Source organism: Varanus komodoensis, unplaced genomic scaffold, assembly GCF_004798865.1.
Source record: "Varanus komodoensis strain SLA01 unplaced genomic scaffold, ASM479886v1 scaffold7_1, whole genome shotgun sequence".
NCBI lineage: Eukaryota > Metazoa > Chordata > Lepidosauria > Squamata > Varanidae > Varanus > Varanus komodoensis.
Window position 1 is genome coordinate 118,248 of NW_025336479.1, and position 16,020 is coordinate 134,267.

At 49.0% G+C, this 16,020-nt stretch overlaps 1 protein-coding gene across 3 annotated transcripts in view; it reads left to right on the forward strand.

Moving 5' to 3' along the window:
- RAB37 (RAB37, member RAS oncogene family) overlaps window positions 1-16,020 on the forward strand; it is a 43,518-nt gene that overhangs the window by 24,110 nt on the left and 3,388 nt on the right. For 2 of the 3 annotated variants that reach the window (XM_044453782.1, XM_044453783.1), the window contains 5 exons: window positions 2,875-2,985; window positions 9,563-9,604; window positions 12,768-12,834; window positions 13,188-13,240; window positions 13,916-13,981. In XM_044453782.1, coding sequence (XP_044309717.1) covers window positions 2,875-2,985; window positions 9,563-9,604; window positions 12,768-12,834; window positions 13,188-13,240; window positions 13,916-13,981 — 339 coding nt within the window. The remainder of the gene's footprint in view (window positions 1-2,874; window positions 2,986-9,562; window positions 9,605-12,767; window positions 12,835-13,187; window positions 13,241-13,915; window positions 13,982-16,020) is intronic. The other variant, XM_044453784.1, reaches the window with a different exon arrangement.

Below are 16,020 nucleotides of genomic sequence, written 5' to 3' on the forward strand. Positions count from 1 at the left end.
TTTGTTTGTTTTCTGCCAGGGTTGCTGATAGATCTGGTGGGTTTGTCTGTTAGTGATGGGCAAGGGATTGATTTTATCCCACAGCAGAATGATAGAATCCCTTTTTGTAGGTGGATGAGTATTTGCTAATCCACATTTCTCCTAGTGATAAATTCCAGAGGGGTCATGCAGTTAGTCTGTTACAGCAGAAACTAAAAGGATTAACAGGATACTGAAAGAAGAAGAGGAGCTTAAAGGTGGGCCGAGTCTTAAGGACGAACAGGATACTGAAAAGAGCCTGGTGGCACCTTAAAGACTAACAAGTTCCTCGCAGTGCAAACCTTTATAGACTAGAACCTGCCTGATGAAAATGGGCTCTCATCTGCAGGACCTGATGCCACAGTTAAGCTTGTAAGATGTAATGAGAAGGCGTCATCACTCATTTTCCATAAGACAAATAATGCCCTTCCATTCCAAGTAAAAACTGATGCAGCGGTGCCAGCAAAAGCAGGACTTCCCCGCTGAAGTCTGTTTGCTTAGGAGGAGTGGATGCGGACTTGCACGTTTGCTCTGCTCTCTTGCAACAAGGGTGAGGCTGTTGCAGGGAAGGCGCAAACAAAGCTGGCTCACGACGCCGATCACCTGGGCAATGCGTTATCGGGCTATCTCTCCGATTTTTATTTGAAAGCTACGCAAGCCACAGTGTGGGGTCTGTGTACATTTACGGTCACAGCGACTTTCGGGGATATTATGCAGACAAAGGACAGAGACAGAAGGAACTATTTGTTGCAAACAGATCCTAATCTCAGCCCGCTCATATATCAATGACAGATCTGGCTCCAGCAAAGGAAGAAAGTTGCTGGGTTTCAGGCAGTGCCATTGGCGACCACCTGAAGGGTTAAGAGATGCTTGATAGAGGCTCTGTTAGCTGCTGGGATACGTGCCTGCTTAGGACTAAGGTGATGGGAGCCACATCCATCTGCAAAGGGTTTTCTTATAGCTCACAAAGACATTTTGAGTGACCCATTCCAGCCCGAAACCTTTGATACGCAGTAACAAAGCCGAAGCGTTTCCGCGGAAGTACGTCTCACTGAGCCGATGAGGCTTACTTCCAAGGGAGGGCACAGATGGGGCTGCAGCCTGGCTGTCTGCTGTCAGAGAGCCGTATTCGACGTTTGCCCAGCTGAATCTCATGGATTTCACTGCACGTAGGTCTAACGTCGGTTGTGACTTCCTGTGAAGCAAGCACTTCATTCAGAGCAAAAGTTAAACATGTGGCAGGATGGAGTGACTGGTTGTTTGTATTGCGTAGGCTCTGTCTGCCTCACGCCAGGTGCTTAAAGGCAGGCAGAGATGGGGGGTTTGTGCCAAAGCTGTGGTCAGAAAGCGGGGAGAGGTGGTAGAGCAAAAGCTTGAATAGGACAGAAGAAAGGGGACCTTCCAATGGCAAGGCAAGCAGAACCAGCAGCTGGAACCTAGCGTGGCTACATGCCAGATACCTTACCTTTTGCTCAGGAGAGGGGGAAATAGCATCAGGAACAGGCTTTTAGGGGTCATGGACATGAGGACAACCAATCCATAGGGTTCCTAGCCTTCTGTTGCTCCTGGGAAGGAGGCTGGCGACAAACTCACAAGGGCCCCTTTTCTCCAAGAGGATTAGATCTGTTGACTTGACGTCCATCAAGACTGCTTACATATATGCAAATTATGGCAGTTCATTTGGGTGATGCAGGTTTTGAGGAGCACAGAGGCCCAAGAAGACTTGCAAAACCTCTCTCAGCATCTTTCTCTCTCTCTGCTGCATGCATAGGGACTTTCCCCTCACCTTTCTGGGTAGATATGTAAGGAATGGGAAAGTGGAAACATGGGAGCAATTGTTGCCTCTGGGTGAGGAAAGGGAAAGGGCTACGGCTTTGGCTTCCTGCTTACAGGCTTCCAAGAAGCATCTAGTAGGCCACTGTGGAAAAAAGGAAGCTGGACTAGATGCAGCTTTGATCTGCTCCTGCTGGGCTCACCTTACATGGATCTTCAGTCAAGGGGGAGCCCTCCCTCTTTCCTGTGGAAGTCTGGCTTGGAAGGGAAGGGTCTGGGCTTGCAGGCACGGCAGAGGGTGGAGGTTCTGCACTGGCATCCTTGAGCCCAAACAGCAGGAAGACTCCTAAGGCTGAGCCAGGTATGCAAAGCACTTGTCCATGTTTACTCCTTACCAGAAAGTTTTAGTCTAGCCTTACCTGGCCTTGTCCCCTCCAGGTGCTTTGAACTTCAACTTCCATCAGTCCCAGCCAGCTTGGCCAATGCTCAGGCATCCGGCAAGTCATGGTCCAAAACATCTGGAAGGTACCTGTTTGGGGAAGGCTCTCTCACACCATTATAATCCTGTCAAACAGGTTTCACAGAATCGTCCTGCTTTCTATTGTATGTTTTCCACTTTGAGGAACAGCCACTATTGATATTACTGGGGCTGATGCCGGGAAGCATTTGATGGGTATTCTGGAAGAGGAAAGGGGAGATTGAAGGTTAGCTATTGTCTGTTTTTGTCTTTGCTGGCTGCTCCTGAAGCTTTCTACATTTGGTGGCCCCCTGATGGGAGAGATCCTTCTTTAACAGGAACTGAAAGTAGCTCTGAAAACAATAAGACACTGGCCCATTATTTCAACAGCAAATAATTGGCAAGGGAGTTGAAAGAGAAAAGGAAGTTGACCAGGCTTGGAATTAAGAAAAAGCAGCCTGGGTTGTGCTCCATGGAGCTTGGCATTCCGGCCCTTGCAAGCTCCGGACATCAGATTGCTCAGTTCATCGCCCCGCTGCACTCGGCCATCGGCTCCCTGCTCCCGCTCACTGAAGGCGTGTGCTGTCTCTTGCACTATTAATGGGCTTTTGCACCCCATGTTGTAGGTGATGCTGCTTGGAGATTCAGGCGTGGGGAAAACCTGCTTCCTCATCCAGTTCAAAGATGGGGCCTTCCTCTCTGGGACCTTCATAGCCACCGTCGGCATAGACTTCCGGGTGAGATCACTACGGCTGCCAGATCTGAAAGGGAGACCTGTTTGCTACAGCGTAGGGAACAGTTGGCATTAAATGCATGCAAATGTTTAGCATGCCTAATATTTGTTCTTTACACAGCAGTTATGGGTGGCCGGGTGGGTGGAATAATCCAGATCAGGACTGCATCAGCACACAGTAAGGGGAGCTTTAACCCTTTCTTCTCCCTTCTGCCATCCCAGTGAAGATCCGTCTTGCACACCCAAAGCTGCTATCCCGGGAGCCTCCATTGGCGCCAGTGGAAACTTCCCCACTGGGGCTCATGATAGGCTGTGAGTGGCGTGATCGTCACTGGGACAGTGGCAGTGCCTCCCTTCCCACGCACAGTGGTCCTAATCCTGATTTCTCCTCCCTTCCCCCGTGGCTGCTACCTAAAGAACAAACGTGGATGTTTATGTGCATTTAACATCGCAGCTGGTTTGGCCCTGCAGGCCCCTGGCTGCAGGCCCCAGTGGCCAGGGGAGCGGGTGCCTGTGACCGCTCCTTGCAAATAAGAAATCGAGCAGCGCAAGGGTCCATGTGGGGGCCGGTGCTTTCGAAGAGGCCACTAACACGGATCCCTGTGCCACGTTCATCTCAGAACAGACGAGATGAAAGGCATCCGTGGGCCAATTGTTGGCTCATTTACTGTGCAGATTTAGATCATGCATATAAATCAGATCGCAAAAACAGGACCAGTGCTTGGGGAGGGGGGCCACTCATGTGAGTCTGACATGACTTTTCCTCGGACAGACTAGAAAGGCCAGTCAGTGTTCTGTATTCTGTGTACTTAAGCTGCACCCTCCGCTGGAGATATCTGACCCCAACACCACAACCAAACCAATCAGCCATTCAGTGCAGCCCTGGAGCCGGCATGGGCTGGTTCTTTCCTGTTCGTTTCCAGGAAGAAGAAATCAACTATAACAGACACACACACACACAGCCGAGGAGGGTCAAAAAAGCAGAAGTCCTGCCACTTCATTTCCTCCATGGCAGCATGTGCCCAGCAGGGCTTTGGATGTTACAGAGCCAAGTTTCCCCAGTGTGCTGCCCTCCAGATGTTCTAGACAACAAATTTCCAGGATTTTAAACTTTGCAGCTGAGCTGATGCCCAAAACCTCTGGGTGGCTCCAAGTCAGGGCAGGCTGTCCCAGAGGTTCTGACAAGGAAATCTCTGGGATAACGGGTAGGGATAAACCAGGACAGCTGACTTCGCTCCGTATGCGGCCAAGCATAGCAGCATTTCCATTCTGCCTAAGGAAGGGTTGCTGTCCAGTTTCACAGGACTGCGTCAGGCAGAAGAGCGTGCATGGCCAAATAGTCATTTATCTGATTATTGTATTTTTACCCTATTTGGATTTTTGGCCTCAGACACCAGAATATGTCGGGCTCTTTCTGTATATAATTCTGAAAGCTGCATCCTTTAAAAGGACTGATTAGAATCAGGGGGAGAGGATATAAGCAAGTCTCTCAAAGAATCAGTGTTATAAAATGCGTGAAATACAAAGAAATAAAACAATCAAGGCTGGCTAGAAGGGAAACTGCTTAAGTGAGATCTGATGGAGACACAGACTCATAAAAACATTAATGGCTTGCGGAAATTAAGTCAGATTGTGGGAGCCCTGTGCCTACTAGTACAGTGAGAGCGAGGAGCCAGTGAAGTTAACGTTGCTAAGCTTATAGTGTTCTTCAGTTGTTGGAACCTGTTGCCACAAGCCCACAAATATGTTTTTCAGGATGTAATTCAATGCATGTTTTGATAGGGAAAAATCCTACAGGTCCCAGCATTCCCCAGTCAGCATGCTGGAAGCTGGGGGCCTTTTCTTCTGTTCAAATATGTGTAGCATTGTGCCCTTAAAAATCTATTCAGATCATGAGCAATAGAAATATTTATGTCTAATAAGTACAGCATTAATTGAATTGCTATGCTACAGTGTCGGATTTTTACTGGATTCTCTGCTGAATTGACCATGGATTTAACCTAGTAAGGCTTCTGTTATGATCTTGTTTTAGTTGGTTTAAAAGTGGAGGTCTAGCAATGTACCTGCAATGTGGTACTGAAAAGCTGCCTCTTTGGGATTGGGGTCTATATTGCAACAGAAACGTGCAAGCATGAGTTAAAAGGTATGACTGAATTGTGTCAGGATTCTGCCCCTTTGGTGCCCTTGCCAGTGGCATGGCTTTGGAAATCAGCCATGGATCCTGAGTTAGCATTTACTACACCACTGCTGCAACCCAGGAAAGCTGATTACAGGGAAAGTCTTTCAACACAGCCTTCCCTAATCTGCTCCTACCCCTTGTATTGCACTACGCTTCCCATCATTCTCACCTAATGGTCATGCTGGCTGGGGCTGATTGTGCTCTAATCCAAAACAACTTCAGAGCATTTGGTTAGAGAAGGCTGAACCACATTGCCAAAATATTGCAAGAAAAGGGCTCGTAAAGTTGCCACATTCCAGATGGGACAGAGTTCCTGTGCCCCCAATTGAACTGCAAGAGGGAAGAATCCAGTGGATGCCACTTCACCTCCCGCTGCAGTGCTGTGATGGGAGGGACTGTACTTTGCCCTTTCCCCGGTCCTCACAGCTTCATCCAGGTGCCAAGCTAAGCAGAAGCCAAACCTTTCAGAGAGAGATGGTTTTCTGAACTTTTAAAAACTGAAAAGCTTAAGTGGCTCTTTCAGTGAATGCATGCATATGAAGTCTGGAGATAAAGCTGTGGTGTCTTTCAGCTGGAGGCTTCCTATTCGTATCAGCTCAGCATTTCCTATTCGTACAAGTGCAGATCAATCCTGTATGCATAGAGGGGGCCAATGAATTGAAGTGTTGTCATGACTAGGCAGTCTGGGATGTGCTGATGCTTCTCGGCTCGGTGCTCGGGGACCGCTGCCATCCATTTGGATTGTCAGGACATTAACTGGGGGGAGCATCTAGCATGTTTGGTGGGTTTGCTGAAACAGGCTAAGAAGAATGAGATACTGGAGTCATTTATAAAGTTGGGTGTTTAGCAGAGAAAAGGACAATTTTTGGAAGGCTGCTTCTAGGCTTTTCAAACAAGATGCAATCCTCATTGTGCTTAAGTGGGAGGGTATTTTTCACGCTGTACCAGGGACCTGTTAGGGGCATGAGACTGCTCCAGACCCCCATTTCCTTCCCACAAAAAAAACATCTTCCTGCTAATGCACACACACTTTCTCCCTCATGTATTTAATTCATAAGCAGCACTATAGCCAAAGCTTTCAGGGCAATCTACATCATAAAGCAAATACAATAAAACCCATGACAACTCATAGAGAGAGTTGTATCATGGCCCCTGTGCATATTGTGGATTTCCAGGTCCCAGGTCAGAGCCTGTGCTGTGACCATGGAGCCAGGAACCTGCATGTTGCCCCCACAACCCACAGCCAGTGCAGAAAGAACAGTATTGTTGCCTCCCCGATTGTCCAACAGGAAGGACCTGTAAAGGTCTGGAACTAGCCTAGAAGGAGGACCCTCAAGGAGTTCACCAACATGCCCTAAGGGAGCGATCTTAGGCTTCTAAGCAGCCTGAGGAGCCATCAGATATTTCAAACCCCAGTTCCAAAATGCAGACGGTTCTCTGACGCTGGAGGAGGGGAATCCAGGTCTGTTGCTGACTCGCTTCCTTTTTAGAGGACATGGAAAGAAGTGTGCTGGCTGCCCCTCTAAGATCAGAAACAGCCTCGGACAGGAGGAAAGCCTCGGACCCACTTCTGGCAGGGGTGGAGCATCGGAGACCGGCGTTATAAAGTATCTTGGGGCCTCTCCCATCTCTTTGCTCCACCCACGAACCCCACTGCTAGAGAGATGAAAATGGCCATCTAGCAAAAACGCAAAATGTGAGGAGTAGGAGACTAAGATCGCCTCTACCTCTTCACCTGAGCATGTCGGAGGGGCTTACTCTCCTCTTCACCCTAAAAAATCGAAAAGCAGAAACAGTGTTGAAAGCAGCACAGTTTTAGAAAGGAAGGCACAGATACGTTGGGTGTGGGGAGGAGTACCAGCCAGTGGCAGTCCTCGTAACACGACGTTAGGCCCTACCTAACTCAGCGCTGTGTCGCACTTAACCTCCGGCTATAGCAGAGCCAAGGAGGCCCAAGCATAGCCCTGCCAGTGCCAGGATCCAGGCTGTTTTGGAGCAGACCAGCAAGCCAGCCCCGCTTTTGCCCCGTAACCCTGATGCCTGGATGGAGACAGACGCCTTTGCATGGGGCTCTAGTGGCTGAATGGTTAAGACGCACCCATCCTTTCTGTTCTCACCTGCCGCTATTTCCCTGCACAATTGGCTCCACGACCAATTATAACCCTGCCAGGAGAAAGGTGCTCTGTCACGAGAGGAAAAGAGGCGGGCAGGAAGGGTTACGCGCCCTCGTGGCCGTTCTCTCCTGCAGTTGCTGCTCCTGCTTTGCAGTTTCCGGGCAAACTTGGTTTTTGGGAGCACACTTTTGTGATGCGGTGTTTACAGTACTTCGGACTTGAGGCTGCAGGAAAGGTCCCGATGTTGTTGGACTGTGAGAACGCAGGATGAGATCCACGCAGCCAGTGTCTCCTTGTCACTGGCTTTACATTTGCCACCAAGCATTCTTGATTGTAGTGGCCTTGTTTAGGAGGGGAAAAGCCTTTCTCTTTTCGCTATTGCTAAACCACCGGGAATCCAACATCCTTGCTGCTCTGTGCAGAACTGGGAGATCTGCCGGTCCTTCCTGATCCGCCTTCTGCCTGTCCCTGGATCCTGGCAGCACTGAGGCCGCGGAGCAGCTGACTTGGTACAGCCTGCGCGGAAGCCATCACTGACCCACAGTGATGATGCGATCACACAGAGCAAAGCGAAGACATTTTCCGGCAATATCTTATGCAAGTTTAGACAGAAAGGGGGGCTACCTGCTCTGCTGGGAGTTGTAGGCATTTTATCCGCCTAAGCGTACATAGGGCTGCATCCTTAGAGATGCAGATTGTTGCTTGTGGGTTGCCCTCTGAAACACAGAAGGAACCGAAGGAGCTGGTTCAGAGGCCATGGCGCTGGAGGTGAATGCTTCTGCATGGCAGTCCAGGGGAAATCTCGGATGTTCATCAGCCATCGGTAGATGCTGGGTGTTCATACAGGAAGTTTAAATCATGCCTGGGTTTTTTTGCATTGTTGAAGCATTGTCCAAGAAGGCCCCAAGTTCATGCAAAAGAACAGATGGCAGGGAGGCATTTGTAGTACCGGCAAATATCCCGGCCCATGAAGGCCGGTTGTTTGTGTCCTTGTTGCAAAGCAACGGAAGCCTTGTAGGCCTTCTCTGCGATGACAGTGCTGGGCAGCGATGCCCATGCGGGAGCCAAGAGTCTGTTCTGCAGCATGGCAAGTCTAATGCTTTATGGCTTGTCATGGGCTTTCCAGGTAGTCTTAGCCTGTCGTCTAGTTGGGGTCGCTTTCTGTTGTGGTTCTTGATCGAGGCTTCTTCTGAGAATGCATTAACCTGAAGCAATGGGTTCTAATTCTGGATAGTAAACATCTTGCAATCCCGCTGATAATCAGATGCATCTGAGGGCCAGCAGCAGCAGTGGTTAGAACAGGTTACCTGCCCCACCCCAGGCAGTTTTGACCATTTCTGAGCTCCCCTACAAGCAAGCAGCATGGTTTGCTGTAACCCGAGGAAGGTCTTCTAACGAGGCATTCGCTTTCGCTTAGTGAAACCGAGTAGCTCTAAATGAAAATGGCTCACGACAGGAAGCCGGATAAACTGTACTTTGTTTATTGACTGGGCTTTTTAGCTGCCCAGTAACTGAAGTATCACAGTTCAAACACTGCAGCAAGAGCAGTGCAGAATAAAACCAAAACAAAACCAGCAGCAAAGAATAAACCAGCATCCTCAAATGAAATTAAAACCAGCAGGAGAACAGAATTCTAAAAGCACTAAAAACAGTTCTTAAACTGCCTGGAAGAATAAAAAGGTCTTCCTCTGGCACTGGGAAGGCTTTGGCGTAGGCATGGGACAGGCCTCTGTGGTCTGGGCATTTCACAAACGAGGGGCCACCACTGAAAAGGCTTCTCTCTCAGAAGCTCACCCACCTTGCCTCGTTTGGCCCACGCACTTTCAGGTGATGATCCCAATGTCCAGGTAGCTTTTGCCATCTAGTTCATCAAATGATGAGATGGTATAGGCATACACTGAGTGCTCAGAAAAAGCAGAGCACTGTGCCCTGAATAAAAATTTATTGCCTGCATGCCTATCATCCCCCACTCCCTTAGGGCATGACTTTGCTATAAGTCTACAAGAATTTAAAAGTGTTGGCTTTTACCTTCAAAGAACCATAGGAACTGTAGGTTTCTGAGTGGGCTGGGAACCTGTAGAAGAGAATTCTAACAGAGGTTAAATATTTATTCCCACAGTTTCTGGGTAACTGCTGTGACAACTTATCTCTCTTCCTCTTCCTTATCTTTTAACCAATACTTCTGAAAGGTTACAAGGTGATCTAAAGCAAAAGCCAGATAGGAATTCCCAGGTTTGTTATTATTGCACTTTATACGCTAGTACGGCTTTATTTCATTTTTCTTACAGAACAAAGTGGTGACGGTGGATGGTGTGAAAGTGAAACTGCAGGTAGGCCTGGTGAACTTATACTGGATACTTACACTTAAGAGCTGCATGGCAGGGGCACTCTCTCCCTGCCAGGGCCCCTCCACTGCCTTCCTTCAGTGGAGGCTTGTGGCTCCGGTGTCAGTGAAGTGGGGCATCCACTCCAGGTTTTGGTCGGAACTTTATAGGAGCTGTCCATGGTGCTGGACCGGGGCCCCAAACAGGTAGCCACCAGCCACTGCTGCCTTTCTGATGGTTGGGCTACGTTCATGGCACGGAAGTACCAGGCCACAAAGAAGGGACTGCGGATGATTTCAGAAGATGTCTGTTCCAACGTGACACACACCAAACAAGCAGAGAACTAGTGTGGCATAGTGGTTAGAGTGTTGGGCTGGGACCCAGGAGATGCGGGTTCCAGTCTGCATTTGGCCATGAAGTTCACTGGGCGACTTTGGGTCAGTCACTCACTCTCAGCTTGAACCAACTGCACAGGGTTGTTGTAAGGATAAAATAGAGAGGAGGAGGAGGACTATGTAAGCAGCCTTGAATTCCTTGCACAAGGAAAACGGCTGGGATAGAAGTATAAAACTAATAATACAATACAATACAATACAATACAATACAATACAATACAATACAATACAATAGAGGTCACTCTCACATTACTCATGCATATGCAGAGCTGACCCTGTCGGATCCCTTCGGGGGCAAAGATACCAACAAGGGAGCTGCATCTTAGGACTCCTTGTAAAGCCATGGAGTTTGATCGCTGGACTTCTCCAAGGGTTGCACTGACAGTATAGTCTCACAGAAGGAACATGTGGCTGCCGAAATGTTGTCGGACTACACCGAGCATCCCTCACTGTTGGCCTTGGAGCTGATGGAAGTCGTAGTCCAGCAACACCTGGAAGTCCGTCGGCTGTGGTCCCAGCGATGGGCCCCACTCAGTACTCCCATCCGTCGTGCAGGTTGAAGGAGCGACCAGAGGACACGGTGTGCCTGGATGTAACCTGCCGTGCACAAAGATACGTCTTCAGGGCATTCACTGGGCCTACCCAGGCATGCTCATGCCACCTGTTTATGTGCTCCTTTATTGTAGCCATAGGAAGGCTTTGTTGCCGGGCTTTGATGTCCAGAAGATGCACAGAGGGACCCAGCTTCCTGAAGGGCAGGATATATCCCCCAACTCTGTGGCTCAGCATAAGGATCCTGTGCCTTTAAGCTGACCCTGAATACAGTCTCTGCGCAGGCTTCAGGGATTCTAGGCAATTGCTCTTTATGTGCTCTTGTTTTGCTGCAGTTTGGATATCCATGATTTCTGATGCTACAGTATCCACAGGTCTTATATATAATTCGCTTTCATTTTATTTTATTTTATTTCCCATATTTATAGACCACCCAATGCCAGAGCTCTTAGGCAGCTCACAACAAGATTAAAAAGCTTCAGCAGCCATGAGAACAATAAAAGAATAATATATTATACTGTTTAAAGCATAGAAACTAAGGACATTTTCAAGCCAAGACAGATTAAATGATTTGGGGAGATGAAGAAGTCTTTGCCAGGCACCAAAAGGATCCCAAAGAAGGCTGCTCCAGGGAGGGTGTTCCACGGCCAGCATGCTGCCACTGAAAAGGCCCTCCTGCATGGGGGGGGGGGGGCACTTGGAAAGGAGCCTCCAAAGGCAATCTCCGCGTCAGAGGGAGAGGCAGGCCTTGAGGCACCCTGCGGCCAATCTGGGAAGGGTCGGATCCAGCACTCTGCAGTGCACCCAGGCACAGGCTGGCAGCCAGCGAAGATGCTGTGAACCACACACATCACCCAGCCCGGCTTGCTGTCTCACAGCTGCATCCTGGACTCGCCAGCATCCCTGGACTAGTCTTGGAGGTGGCCCCTTCTCTAATGTGCTGCCTTACCCCATAGAGGAGGTTACCAGGGCATGAGTAGCTCCAGCAAGGCCATCCCTGTCCAGGCAGAGCCACAGGCTAAGCTGGTAGCACATGATGCTGGCCACAGATGCCGCTGGTGCCTCCTGGGCCAGAGACGAATCAAAGCGCACCCCCAGGCTGTGTGTGCAACATTGTAGGGCAGGAGTGGGCAGCCCACGGCCCCAGCTGGGCCCCCTGCTGTGCTGCTGCATTCCCAGCGATGGCCACGTACATTGTTTCTTAGCAGAACCGTGGCTCCCGCAGCCCAACAAACGGGAAGGAGCATGGCTGAGTATGGAAACGGTGGTTCTGCTAGGAAACAGGATGCCCGTGAAGGAGAATCACAAAGAATCGAGCCATGTGGCCGCTTGCCGAGGGGAGGGGTGTGTCCCCTAGTGGGTCCTGTGGGGGCAATGCCCTCTGACCCATCCAAGTTCCCCACCCCTGCTTTAGCAGGCATGCGCTTCCTCTAAAACAGGTGGAGTACCGCTCATCTGGGCAGACCAATCATTCACTAATGCAGTCCTGTCTTGACTGAGATTCAGTTCACTGGTCCTCATCCAGGCCAGTGCATGGTCTGGGTACTGAGTTAGCACTCCCCCTCCTCACCTGCATTAGACAAAATGGGGAAAATAACTAGATGTTACCTTCATTTTGATGTCACCCTTCAAAACCCCCAAATAGAAACACCAAGCAGAAAGTCCTCAACCCCAGCTTCTGGAATTGGCCATCCACACAGGAGTGGGGCCACTGAAAATGGTTCCCCCAAACTGGATAGCCTCAGCGGAAAAGTACCGTAGGTGATCAGACTGGAAATTTTTGAGGGGTCCGGGAAAATCAGCAGTATAGCTTTCCACACCTTTTTCTCAGCAAAGGTCATCCTACAGAGAGATCAAGGCAGCTTCCATGGCAAAACCAGACCTACGCCCCAAAGGGAATGGACAGAAAAAATCTGTTTCATCCAAGAGTATTTAGAGTTGGCCAGCAACCACCTGCTCAAGGACATTGCCATGAAGGAGTTCTTAGCCGCCAGGCAGTGGTTGTTCAACTCTTCTAGGACTAAGGCAGGTATACAATTGTGTCACAGAGGTTATTCTGCCATTCCTTGGCCCTGGTGGGCCTCTTATTGAGAAAAGTTTAATATATACAGTAGGCGTTTGTTCTGCGTGAATGTGTGCTTTTCTTTACACTGCACTGGCTCCTGCTTGGCATCCGGGTTCCACCACAGAAAGCTAAAAATCTTTCTCTTGCCTTGTTGCAGATCTGGGACACTGCGGGCCAGGAGAGGTTCCGGAGTGTGACTCATGCTTACTACCGAGATGCACAAGGTAGGTCCTCCAGGAGGGCGCCTTCCTGCATCCCAGTGAAGGTCAGAGCCGGGAGTCTTGGTGGAGCATCCTTCTTATTGCTAGCATCAGTGATGATGCAAAGGGACCATAAGCCAGATGCTGTGGTATATTTACCTCATGGTTTGCATGCCAGGTTCAACCCTAGACTGTTCAATTAAAAGGACTGCAGGTGACAAGGCTGGGCATGCACTTGGAGAGCTGCTAAGAAACAGAGTATCTGATACTGGCACCGAAGAACCACTGGCTGACTTAGCATAAGACAGCTTCACATTTTCTTAATGGCTTGGTAATTTCAGGGGAGAAACCCACAGCTTTCTCTTTTTCCCTTCCAGCACTCCTCCTCCTGTATGATATCACCAGCAGAATATCCTTTGACAATATTCGGGTGGGTATTTAACATCAGCAATGAGACTATGTAATTCTGCACTGAAGCGAAATGATTACCCAGGCATTGCCCGCTGGTCCATATTCTCCTCCAGTCGCCAAGATAGGGGCTTAAGGCTGCCATTGGGCTGGGGGCATGGGGTGGGGAGGGAAACCCAGGCTAAGCTGTTCTTTTATCTAATGGGTCGGATGTGCGGAACTCAGCAAAAGCTTTTCCCAGCAAGAAAAGAAATGTGATCATCTGCAGATACAATTTCTGATGAATGCTGAGTTCCTGGGAACGCTTGAAAATCTGGCACGCCTACTGGAAACTGAAATGAGGAGTGGTCAGGGGAAGTCATATTTTCAATAAGTTGAGTACTACTGACTATTACATAGCACCATCAGTGCATAAGGCATTTTGCACCTTGCTGCCCCAAGCAGCTTGCAATCTAAGCATTAACACAGAGGAGAAAAGAGGATGGAGGGGAAAGGGAAGCAAGGTAAAATGAGTAAAGTACTCACTTCTTTCAGCCACACCTACTTAGGCCAGTTGCTACGGGACATGAGGCTTGGGTGTCAGCAGTGGGACTTAATTCAAGGTTGGATTTGTAACATGAGACGGTGCAGGATCCTATCGACCACATTTCCTCATCGCCCTGTGCCTGGTGCTTTGCCTTTCCCCTTGCTTTTGCAGGCATGGCTCACGGAGATCCATGAATATGCCCAAAAGGATGTTGTCATCATGCTGCTAGGCAATAAGGTGCGTATCATTCCCTGAGAAGTGATGCAGGTCTGCGCTGCTTTGCACAGATCCTCTTTCCTCTTTCTGGATTCTGAGCTATCTCCTTATGAGAGGTGCACCGTTGCATGTTTTACACCATTTTTGCTATGATTGACATACCGTATTTTTCGCTCTATAAGACGCACTTTTTTCCCCCTCGAAAGTAAGGGGAAATGTCTGTGCGTCTTATAGAGGGAATATGTGTGTGCAGTAAGTCTGTCAGATGTGCAGCATGGTGTGCCCGATGCCCGGGACATGTAATACCACCGCCGAGATGCTGCCGGCCCGCCTGCACCACCTGGCACCACCTGGCCGGCACGCGTTCAGTGCACCCTGCTCTGCGCCCCCCTCCAGCGCAGGTGAGAGCTGTGCCGCTCAGGGGGAGGGGTGCGGAGGAGGAGGAGCCATGGGCTTTAACCCGCCGGCCCCACGGAGAGACGGACTGCCCACCCCACCGCCCGGGAAGACCTGCCACTGCCGCCGCCTAGAAGGCCACTGCCAGGGTGCTGCTGGCCCACCTGCACCACCTGGCACCACCTGGCCGGCACGCGCATGCCCTCCTCCGCCCCCCCCCCCGGCACAGGTGAGCTTCCTGATAATCACAGGTCGGTGTGTGTTTTCAAATGGCAACCCGTCTTTTAATGAAGCCCATGGGGAAGTGATGGGGAATGTGCCTGTGATTATCAGGAAGCTTTCCATGGATCAGAATAGTTTAGTAAACCATTTGATTCAGAATATTTTTTTTCTTGTTTTCCTCCTCTAAAAACTAGGTGCGTCTTATTGTCAGGTGTGTCTTATAGAGTGAAAAATACGGTATGTAAGGAAAATGTTGATGCTGTGTCTGCATTCGGAAACTCCCTGGTTGATAGTGTAGCCTGAGGAATGTGAAGAGGCTTCCTTGCTCCTGCTTGCAACCTTACAAATGTTTCTGTCTCCATTCCTTGTATCCTTGTATCCCAAGTCCTGCACTTCCCAACAATTTCAGTGGCTGAGGTCTGATTGGATTTCTTGGTCCGGTCTGGCCAGGGAACAACCACAAAGGGTCCTGTAGCATACTAAGGATTGCATGTGCTATGAGAAAAACACATATGGACTAGCAGTATTGAAGCAGTATCTTAATTTGGCACAGGAACCCAAAATAGGGGATCAAGAGGCCGTGAAATGCAAGCACTAGTAGATTTTGCTGCAAGATAACTATATGCAAGATAAGAAATACACAAGATGGCTCAGGATTGCGTTTTAACCATGGATTTAGATGGCCCTGCAAAAGGTTTTACATAGAACCAGGCCAAAACAGCTATTCCTTGGATTGCTGGGAAGCTGAGCTGATATATAGGCTGTCTAGTTGGATTTAGGAGATCCAACTTTATTTCAAGGAGATTGAGTTGGATTTTTAATTTAATTTAATTTCTCAAAAATGTTTTCTGAAATTTTAAGTCAATTTTATTATAATTAATTGAAGTTGTGCAAACATGCCATTGGCACTTTTTTTTGCCCTCCTGAAAGAGTGAAGAGTGCTTAGATTTGTTTGAGAATGGCCTTAATTGCCCGGTTCAGCAGCCACTTCATAGGACCATTCTCTCCTGTCAAAACATGGGTTCAAGGTACTTGTATATGTTAGCCCATTTTCTGTCCAGAGGTTCCCAGGGTGACATACAACAGTTAAAAATGCTGTAAACATTAGCACAATACAAATACTCTAAAAACGAGCAAACATAAAGCAGACTGGTTGCAGAAAACCAAAACTATCATAAATTGAGAGCCAGTGTGGTGTAGTGGTTTGGAGCATGGGCCCAGGACTCAGGCAATCTGGGTTCTAGTCCCTGTTCAGCAGCCATGGAGCTAGTGACTTTGGGCCAGTCACAGAGTCTCAGCCCAACCTACCTCACAGGGTTGTTGTCATGAGGGTAAGATTGAGAACTGGAGGAGGAGAATGACGTAAACTGTCATGAGGTCCTTGAAAGAAAAAAGGTGGGATATAAATAGAATAAATAAATATCAACAAATGATGATACTGA